At 37.9% G+C, this 11,449-nt stretch overlaps 1 protein-coding gene across 3 annotated transcripts in view; it reads left to right on the top strand.

Moving 5' to 3' along the window:
• Window positions 1–10,228, top strand: part of LOC132378686 (genetic suppressor element 1-like) — a 255,016-nt gene extending 244,788 nt beyond the window's left edge. For all 3 annotated transcript variants that reach the window (XM_059945790.1, XM_059945791.1, XM_059945792.1), the window contains 2 exons: window positions 3,581–3,684; window positions 8,408–10,228. In XM_059945790.1, the coding sequence (XP_059801773.1) occupies window positions 3,581–3,684; window positions 8,408–8,551 (248 nt within the window). In that variant the 3' untranslated portion in view covers window positions 8,552–10,228. The remainder of the gene's footprint in view (window positions 1–3,580; window positions 3,685–8,407) is intronic.
• Window positions 10,229–11,449: the final 1,221 nt, after the last annotated feature.

The raw sequence follows: 11,449 nt of genomic DNA on the forward strand, positions 1-11,449 counted from the left end.
AGACCACAAAAACATAATTAGGTATTTCTTTCATAAACAGTTAACAGAAATCCTGTTCTGCTCCAAGGTGTAGTTAAGCAGTTAGCTACTCTCTCATGTTTAGACACTAGGCTAAGTTTGGCTGCTTCTTCTGTTGTCACTCATTGACAACAGCAATGTTCTGCTCTGTTCATAGTCAGTTCATTTCTGATTATATCAGCAGCTTCCACAGTTTGCTGAGATAGACAGATAATTTATTGATCCCAAAGGAAATTACAGTGTCACAGTAGCATTACAGGTGCACAGGTATACAAGTATTAGAAGAGAAGTAAGAAAGGATAAAAACAATAAGTTACCTCAAACAGTCTAGCAGGAGGGGACCATCACTTCCCCGACTATAGGTTGGCTCATTATAGAACCTAATGACTGAGGGTAAGACTGACCTCATATAGTTCTCTTCGGAGCAGTGCAGTTATCCTAATGCATCAACCATCGGTTGCTGACCTCAGGTTAATAGGTTTAATTTTATAGTGTGTTTTATGACATTGGCAGATTGTTGAACACAGACAACTTAAGATGTATCAACTTTGAAGACCTCATTCATCATCTAAAACTATCATACACTAAGAAAAGAACAAACCAACTTGAGTATCATGGCTGAAATAGCTTACTGTGCAGAAAATAAATTCAGACGTCTACACTTTTGAACTTGTGTTTCTTGAAACGTTTGCCCTGCATGCATTGTCTTAAGTTTGTCATCACACGGAGACTACACAGAGAAGCACATGTTAATTTTGATAGCTGTCTTTTGTCTGCATTGCTGTACTCTAACCCTTTGCTTTGATTTCAGTGAATATTTGCAAACATGAATACACACTGAGTGGCTTCTTTATTAGGTACACCTGGACACCTGTTTGCCAATGCAAATATCTTATTAGCTGATCATGTGGCAGCAACTCATGCAGGCATGATCAAGAGGTTCAGTTGTTGTTCAGACCAAACATCAGATCTAAGTGATTTTGACTGTGGAATGATTGTTGGTGCCATAAAGGGTAGGTTGAGTAGCTCAGAAACTGCTGATCCCCTGGGATTTTCACACACAATCATCTTTAGAGTTTGCAGAGAATGGTGCAAGAAACAAAAAACATCCAGAGTGGCATCTCTGTGGATGAAAACACCTTGTTAATGAGAGAAGCCAGAGGAGAGTGGCCAGACTGGTTCAAGCAGACAAAAAGGCAACAGTAACACAAATAACCAGGCATTACAACAGTAGAGAACAGAAGAACATTGCTGAATGCAAACCACATCAACCTTGAAGTGAATGGGCTACAGCAGCAAAAACCACTCCAGGTTCCACTCCTGTACCTAATAAAGTGGCCACCTGAGTGTATATTCTTTATCAGTATCTTTGCCTCTTAAATGTATGCCTATTTTTCTTACAAATGGACAGTTCAATTTCTCCAATGAGATTTGTCATCCTCCCAAAGAAATGAAACAATCATTATCAAAATAGCTTTGGGCATCTTCCATAACAGTGGCATTAGTATATCTTTCTTCTTCATTCTCAATAGTTTTGTAACCATTAGTTTGGTTGAAAGCACTAAAACACATCAGCACATCAACATTGTTCTGCTATATCCACTCCTAGATCCTAGATTATATACCTAGATCCACTCTTACCTATTAGTGATTGTCACTAAAGTTCACGTGATCGGCAACCAGCCGTTCTCCAGACTCTCAAAGACCTATGTATAGTTGCTTCTTATTTTGCATATCATTGTGCCCTTCAGTTACATATTCCAGTGGCACTTTTTAAGTTTCTTCATTTGCTCAATATTCACTACTGTACTTTCCATATGGGTTCCTAGTTCAAGAATGTCTTAAGTTTAAAGTTCTCTTTCTTATATTTATTCAAATATTTTCATGGTCTTAGCACTTTACTGCCTTCGCTTAAATTCCCTTCTCACCCTTCCTTCCTTCCCCCCCCCCACCACCATCCCTTTCTTCCCATCCTTCCTTCCTTCCCTTCTTTCTTACAATGCATAATCGTCAACAAACATCTCTTGAGAACTTATCATGGAAGTAAGGTCATTAATGAACCATCTGAGTGTGCTTGAGTCTTAGAGACAGCACTGAGAAATTCCTGCAGTGATCTGCTGGGTTTGAGATGACTGACCTCCAACAACGTCAACCATCTTGTGTGAGAGATGACTGCAGCCAACGACTTAAGGTGTTCTCCCTTCAGGACCCTTGACTTCAGTTTCACCAGAGCTCCTTGATGCTGTTCTATCAAGTGTAGCCTCAATGAGGTCAATTACTTTCACCTAACTCTGAAATTCTGAAGTTCAGTTACTTGGTCCATATTGGACTAGGGCTGTGGTAAACTCAGAGCTGAGCAGTTTTGAAACCTAAATTGGACATTGGTGAGCAAGTTACTGTAGAGAAGTTGCTGCTTAATAGCATTTCAGTGGAACCTTCTATCGCTGCTAATTACTTGTTTTTCCTATTAACTACTTATTTGACTGTGTCAATTTTGTTCCATTTTATTTTCCTGCAAAATAACTTATTTTGTTCTGACCTTAAAATGATATTCAGATACATAAATGCAAGTCATTGTTGTAATATTAGATTAATTGTTTCCAATGCTGTAATATTCTTCACTCCAATCTTACTGTGACCCCACATACTACTGTTTCTGTGCTAATATAGCCAAACTTCATGTGGTGTATCTCAGATGATCCATGATTCACATTTTGATATTTATAACGATTAATTTTGTAGTAGCTCCATGATTTCATGAGAAACTTGCATCTGCTCTGTCCTACTCAGTTGCTCAGATAGTTTCCATATGGTATTTATAAGTAGAGCCAGATGTTGGCTCCTTGGCAAGTAACGAATGCATTTCTTCTATCAGTCAACAGCTACTTATCCACTTTTTCCCATTTGACAGAGGATATTCCAGTGAAGCAACTACTCTCTGTATTGTTAGGTAGCTTTCCATGCTAGGTACTGAGCAATTAATGCCAAGTCACTTCATTACAGGTCATTATTAACCACTCCAAACACTATCCACACCTTTATAGTTATGAGATGGTGATATTAATATTGGGTACAATTTGAGATCAACACAAACAACATCAAAATGATTAATGTGGAACAAAAAAATGTTTAAAGAATGTAAAAATTTACTTTCCATTTGTTTTCCTATTGGTTCTTTATTTCTCTGAATATTACCAGCCCGCTTCATTCTAATTTTGTTCATTACCTTTCTTTACTTCTTCGCGGCCATGTGTTACACATTCTTAACACCTTTCTGAATCAGTCATATGTCTTTGTAGTTACCTTCCTTATTTTACTCTCAGTAACTCGAATATTTCTGCCCTTCTCAGTAGTTTAAATTCATTCTGCACAGCATGTGACTATGCTGCACAGACAGTCAAGATTGAGATGATTGAGATTGCTTCAGTTTCATTCCGGGGATAACAAAGTAAATGCTGCAAACTTAGCAATGCATAAGGCAAGAAATGTAGTGAACGGAAATGATAAAGCAGTCCTATCTAACTTTTATTAATGCAATTGTTAAATCATTTTTGTTGCACAGAAAAAGATCTGGAGCTGCAAATCCTTCAGGAACAACTGAATCGTCTTAAGGAAAGAAATCATGAATTGAATTTGACAGCAGAGCACCTCAGTACACATATGTTGGTAAGAAATGATTGAATGATTACCAGATGGCTCAAAATAAAGCTTCCAAACATACATTTTTTTACATACCATATCTGTCCGTAACATGAGCCTTTGAGTTTTGATGTAACATTCTGCAATCCATATGCCTTTCAGTTCTGTTTATTCCAACAAAATTGTTGATTCAATAATCAGAGATCTATATACAATATACTACTCTAAGATATTATCTGTTAATCAGAGTAGATATTTAGTTGTCAAGAAATTTTTCACTGGATGGTGGTACTGATATGGTTGTCTACCCAACCAGATCACCACCTTACAAAGGGAGTTACTTCCAGGTGCAGACTAAGAGAAAGGAAATATTATGTTTTTTTTTTCATGAGCAGAAGGGAAAGTCCAGTTTGGTATTGAGTTATTTAACACCCACCTGATTATATTCTTCCACCAGCCTATGTAATCTAAAGAGATTATCATCTGATTTACCTCAGGAGAGAATATCACAGCACAGATATTAACTTCCAGGGTCAGATGGAGATGTCTGCCCTCACATACATTCCAGGAGGGACTTAGAGATTTACAAAGTTACATAATCTTTGCTTTATAACCACTCATTTTCATGTACAGAGATATTATTTAATCTAGTAATCTTATTAAAGCAGAAGATCTTCTAAAAAAAACAAAATGCTCCAGAAGAATTTCCTGCACTCATAAGCAACTTTGAAAAGCTCATCACTTTTGCGACTTATTTCCAATCTGCTCTCACCTTCATATTGTCCATCTCTGATACTTCCATTTTTGGATCTCTCTGTCTCGATCTCAAGGGAGAGTCTGGAGAAAACAAAAATCCATCCAAAATTTGGTCTTCTCTGTATTGGAGAACCAGCTAGGAGACCATTTGGCAGAGCATCTGCGTTCAGTATGCATTGGTAACCTTGAACTTCTAGCCACTTCAGTTCTCCATTCCATTCCTACTCTGATCCATCTGTCATCGACCCCCTGCACCATTGTTCAATGTAATTTTGAGCAAAAGTACCTCACCTTCTGTGTGCGTGCATGGCTGACTTACCTGAAGTGGGTATTTCATTGTAAATCATCCCTTGTGGAAATGGCTCTCTTTATCTTTGTTCATCAGTACAACCTGCCAGACACATCCTACAGTTCTGTATTTTGCAAACTTTGCATTCCTTTGTTTGTGTTTTCATTCTTTAACTGCCCCATCTCATAGGTTTTATGTTGCTGTCTTAGAAACTGTCCCTATTAACATATCAACCAGATAACCTTTATAATTTAACTTAATTTAAACTTGTCCCATCCATCTTTCCCTCATGCTCTCTGCAATTTAAAACTTATTTGTTTTCTGTCTTTCCCAGTTCTGATAAAAGGCTTATGATATGAAATATTCTCTTTGTTTCTCTTGTCATAGATGCTGACTGATATGCTGAATGGTTCCAGTATTTTGTCTTTATTTCAGATTTCTAGCTCCAGTATCAAGATTTCAATATCATTTCCTGTACACAAGTGTAAAGGAGAATGAAATAATTGTTACTCTGGATCTGAGGCAGTACAAATAAAAATAATAAAATAAAGAACACAATCATAAAATACACATAAAGATAGCTTATGCACATAGCTTGATTGTATGTACATTCGTAAATGACGCTGCATCCGTACTATGACACACCAATACACACAAATAACGAAATTAACTTGGTTCACGACTGTTAGAAACCCATTGTTCAGAGCTACGTTTTAGATTTAGATTTCAAATTTGCATCTGAAGACGGTAGCTGAAGTTATTTGCTATATGTGCTAACCCCAGAAAAAGCTCCAACACTGCTAGGAAAGATAACTCTTTTAGTCTGGTGGTCCTGGTGTGAATGCTACATAGCCTCCTCCTTGACAGGATTGGGACAAACAGCCCATTAGCAGGGTGGGTGGATCTTTTAAAATATTGCTGGACTTCTTCTGGCTGTATACTCTTGATGGCTGGCAGGATTCAAGATTCAAGATTGCCGTTTTCCTGTATTCAAGAGTAGGGAGAACAAAATAATTGTTACTCCAGATCTGATGCATCACAAGAAAGCCTACAAAAATAAAAGCACAATAATAATGATAAAAAGATACACGCAATAAATAGAAATACATCAGATAGCTTTTATACATAGATTGATTATATGCCCATAAAGTGACACCAGGCTGTACATAAGGTGACTGACAGGAAATAACAAAGAGGTGGTGATGGTGTTTTGAATACCCAGAGCCTCCCTGTCCACCACAGTCCATTTTCCATACCAAGCAGTGATCCCTGTTAAGATGCCCTCATGGATGTGCAAAATCCAGCTCTCTTCAGCTTCCTCAGAAAGTAGAGGCATTGGGGAACCTTTTTGATTTTTTAGGATGTATTCTCGGACCAAGAGGTTGAAACAAATAAAAATATTTTTTTTCTCTCTGCTAGATTATGTATTGCATTGAAATGCTGTTGCTAAGGTAACGAATTTCACGTCACATGCCGCTGATAATAAACCTGATTCTGATCCTGCTGTGCTGCTGAGGTATAGAGGGGTGTGAGTGGTGTGAACCATCTCCTTTGTCTTGTTGTCATTAAGGAAGCAGTTATGTGTCTGGTACCAAGTCTCAAGCTCTTCCACCTGCTGTCTGTAAGCCATCTCATTATTGTTGGTGATGAGCCCCACTACTGTCGTGTCATCGGCGAACGTGCCAATGTGATTGCTCGGGTGTTTGGCCACGCGGTCATCAGTGAGCAGGGTGTACAGCAGTGGGCTCAGCTCATGGCCCTGGGTGGCACGTGCTGAAGGTAATGCAGATGGAGGAGCAGTCGTACATCCAGACTGTTTGAGGTCTGTTGTTAGGAAGTCCAGCACTCAATTGCACTGTGGTGTATTTGGACCAAGGAGTAGGAGTTTGTTCACCAAGGTCTGTGGGACAATAGTGTTCAATGCCGAAATGAAATCCAGAAGCAGCATTTTGACATAAGTGTCCCTGTTTTCTTGTTTGTGTTAGGGCTAGATGCATGACAGGTGCTGTTGCACAGCACATTGATAAGTGTCCAGTGTGGCAGGAATGGAGTTTTTGATATGAGCTATTATCAGCTGTCAAAGCACTTCATGATATTTGGCGTCAGTGCCATTGGGCAGTAGTCATTTAGTTTTGAAGGTGTAGCATGTGGGTAAGCAGCCTGGATGAGTGAAGTGTTGAAGATGTCCATGTAAACATCAGTGAGCTGGTGTACACGCTTCCTGAGTGTTCGGCCTGGCATGTTGTCTGGCCCAGTCGCCTTATGGGGGGGTTGGTTGACTCTAAAGAGCACCTTCTCATGTCTGATGCTTTTACAGAGAGTGGCTGCTTAGCTGTGTGGGGGGGGGGGGTACCGTTTTTTAAGCTGTGTTGAGCTTCATGCCTCAAAGAATGCATAAAAGTTGTTTAGAGCATCAGAGAGGGGGGTGTCACTGATACGGTCAACACTGTTTTTGCTTGTCTGTAATGTCCTTATTCACTATCACATACGCTAGGAATCATTATCAGACAGCTGTTTGTGAAGTTTCTTTACATAGACAGTCTTTGCACAGTGTTTGCTGACAATACCACTGTCATAGGCCAAATCAGAAGAGGTAACAAATCAGCATATAGGAGGGAGATTGAAAGTCTGGGAGTGGTGCCATAACATTACAACAGCCTCTTACTCAATGTCAGCAAGACCAGGGAGCTGATTATTGACTTCAGGAGGAGGTCCATAAGCCAGTCCTCGTCAGAGGATCAGAGGTGAAGAGGATTGGCAGCTTTAAATTCTTCATTTTGGAGGACCTGTCCTGAGCCCTGCACATTCTGTAAGTGCAGTTACAAAGAAAGCACAGCAGCGCCTCTACTTCCTTAGGAGTTTACAAAGTTTCAGCATGACTTATAAAACTTCGACAAACTTCTATAGATGTGCAGTGCAGAGTATATTGACTGGTTGCATCACATCCTGCTGTGGAAACACCAATGCTCGTGAACAGAAAATCCTACAAAAAGTAGTTTATTCAGGCCAGTCCATCATGGGTAAAGGCCTCCATTGAGCACATCTACATGAAACATTGTTACAGGAAAGCAACACCCATCAGCAGTCCCCACCCCACCACTACCACCCAGGACATGCTCTCTTCGCATCAAGAAGAAGTTACAAGAGACTCAGGACTTACACCACCGGAGGTACAGGAGCAGTTCTTGCCTTTCAACCATCAGGCTCTAACACCAATAGGGATAACATTACTCAACTTCACTTGCCCCACCATTGAAATGTTCCCACAACCAAGGGACTCACCTTCAAGGATTCTTCATCTCAATTTCTTGATATTTATTGCTTATGTATTTATTATTATATTTCTTTCTTTTGTATTTGCACACTAGTTGAACACCCAAGTTGGTGCAGTCTTTCAATGATTTGGGTTCTATTCTATTAAGGATTTATTGAGTATGCCCACAAGAAAATGAATCACAAGATTGTATAGTGACATATATGTAGTTTGATATTTAATTTATTTTGAACTTTGATGCCTAAGCGAGGTATCACCTGGCTGTGAAAATATGCAAGGCGAAAGATATTTTTTAGTTACCATTTGCAAATCGCATTTCTAACAACTCCAATGATCCAAGAATGACTAAAAGTTGGTCAACTCAGTTTATAAAAATATGAAGTTGGTTATCACAAATAAATAGCTATGCATGTCGCATTTTGTCCCTGCAGGATTTGCAGTTAAGTAAGCAGAGATATGAAGTGGAGCGTCAGCATCAGCAGGCTGCCCTCTGCCATCTACGCAAGTGCCTTGATCTGACACATCACTTGCCAACATCATCATACAGGGGAAGTGAGGAGTTTGACGTTGACTGAGCAAAGATGAAACCTTAGTGGGGAAATGTGTGCTCTGAGTTTAAACTGGTCATTTCAAAGAGTTTGATTACCTTCCATTTGTACCATTATCATTTGTTTCAAGGATACAGTGTGGAGGTTTTCAAGTTATTTTCAAAAGGAAGCTCTCCAGGGGATTCCTGTTGCCAAACAGCTCAGCTTGCATGCTTAGTCCACTCAGCCAAGCTTAATCCAAAGCTACTATAGTTTTATCAGTGATCCACTGAGGGTTAAAATGCAAAGCAGGATGTAGACACCTGAAAGCTTCAGGAGCTATATTAAATGATGCAGTAAAGGCCTAAATAAATGAATAATTAGTCTGTGTGCCTTTATGTATTAAATGGAAATAATATTTTTGTTTTCCTTAAATTTTAGCAGCAGAAAATGCGTCTTTGTAAGTTTGTATCAGAAAGACAATGAGACCAAAACCCAATTATGTAAAGTAGTTTGAACATGCAAGCTTCTAAACAAATTATTATAAACTATTCATTTTATTTGTAGCCTCAATAGATTTTAAGGATAAAGTAATAAGTATTTAACAGTCACCAAATTCCTCCCTTTAACAGAAGAGTTGACTTATTTCAGGTTACTTTCTTTGTTGAAATAAAGTGGTGATGAATCTGAAATAAATGCTTTCAGAACTCGTACTCACTGCATTCTTTAATGTAATTTTCTTTAATGCTACCCTTTGCCTGGAACGTGGAGCTTTGTACTTTTGATGTTTATATATATTCACATTAAACAGTCTTTGATTTGTATATTTATAGCATTGTTCAGTGATTATAAAGTTAAAAGTATATGTTGATGTTTTGCAGCAGGTTTGCTTTTAATCCAGTTGTTGGTAATTAAAAGGTACAGATTTACAATGAAATAAATAGCTAAATAGAGAGCTAGAGACTGAATTTTGTAAAGGAATAGATCTGTTATTTTTATTTTGTTGCATAAATAATGTAAATGTTAAGGAAAAACTACCTTTTACAACACAACACCACTTTAAATATAAGAAATTATTTGAAGTAATCTTTCTATATTTTTGTTGTATTGAAGTTAGTTATGGCAGAAATTTTGCAGTGACAGGTTAATGAACCTGGCCTCACTCTGAATAAGGATCATAAATGCCTTTATTTCCAAACATCATGATGTTTTTAGCATGATATGCTGTATGAATTTTTCTCAGTTTCCAATAAAGACAAAAATTCAAGTGAATTCTAGTTGGTTGAATTAGTCTAAAATAATTTTAATTGCAGGAGGTATAACTGTAATCTTTACAAGAATTGTTATATACTATCTGATGCATTTTTGTACAATGAAATATTTTTGTTCAAAATACTAGCCTTGTGCTATTAAAACTTTGCTTCCATTAAGCATTTTGTAGCAGTTACTAAAAAGATAGCTTTAGACTATTTTCAGTAGTTCCTCAAATAAATTATCAGAAGAAAAATTTGCAATTGTGACTGTTTTCTTGAAGTCCTCTGAACTAAGTTGCTTCTCATTTATTCATTATGTTAAATATTGGTCAAGTGAACAAACCAACTGTCGCATACTTAGATAAGATTGGCCTAGTTGTTTGTTAGCAAAGCCTAGATTTTACCACAGCAGTGGTTTCCAAAATGTAGCAGGTATTTATTACTTTAAGTCATGATTTTAAATATTTATTCATTTTGTCTGCTGTGACTAAAATAAGCATTTATTAATAAAAATTTTGTATGCATCAAGCTTCTTTTAAATCGGGACTGTTAATGTGATGTGTATTCGAAACGTAGTATTTATAATTCACATGTGCACACAATCCACGTGTGTGTAATTATGAGCATCCACAGTGCACACACCAGTTTCAAATTCTGTGTTTGACAGGAATTCAGGGCATCACTAGCCTTACGTCCATTCTCAATCTTCCAGATTCTTCACTGCAATTTTAATCAGCTGGTTACATACAATGAAAACAAATGCTTTTCTTCATCACCTGTCTTTAAGAGATTAAGCACTACAATTTAACACCCACTTAAATCTATGATAGCATTTAAAGCTGCCAACTTTCAGTGTTCAATCCTGTGCCTTGATACTGCATGTAAATTAGTAAACAGTGTGCGCCACTTAATGTCCAATCGGACAACGTCCGATCACATATACGTCCGTAGTCCCAATTGGAGAACGTGACATAGCGGACGTAACCAATCTCGTGTATCGTGCGTCTCTTGAGTGTAATAGCATTATATCTATGTTTAAATTTCTTTCGAAAATATTACTGTAAAGTGCATCATGGCTTCCAAATGCAGCAAAACCACTCCTAGTGATAGCAGCAGCAAGAGGCAAAGTATATAATATGGTGTTCACACAACGTCCAATTCACATAATGTCCAATTTTACAGAACGTATCATGGACCTTGAGCGATGCATACCTGTACACAGTATGGGTTACAGTGGATTCCAATTAATTGGGCCTTTGGTTAATCGGAGCAGTTGCTTATTTGGGACACTCTGCCACTTAATTGGGGCAGCAAACTGTTGCCAAGCAGTTTCTAACTTGCATCAGTCATGTATGCTTGCATGGCCATTAGGCACAACACTGTACTTCAATTAAACAGTTCTTAAATAGCATCAGTTGCATGTATTTGTGTTCAAAAAGTAACGATTTTTGTCACTAATAATTGGTGAGAAATAAGCAGTAAGACAATTCAGAACAGTTTTGCTCACTACAATTTCAAGAGTTCAGGCTTAGAGAAGCCAGAAACAGCTGAGAGTGAAAATGAAACGATTTTTACAACTTCAGCAAGTTAGAAACTATGAAGAATTTGAAGGTATCTACCTTTGTGTTGAATGTTACAATGAAAAAGAAGATATGGAGTGTACGTTCATTGACAGCATTGTATGAAGGCAGTT

This window comes from Hypanus sabinus, chromosome 20, assembly GCF_030144855.1.
Source record: "Hypanus sabinus isolate sHypSab1 chromosome 20, sHypSab1.hap1, whole genome shotgun sequence".
Classification (NCBI taxonomy): domain Eukaryota; kingdom Metazoa; phylum Chordata; class Chondrichthyes; order Myliobatiformes; family Dasyatidae; genus Hypanus; species Hypanus sabinus.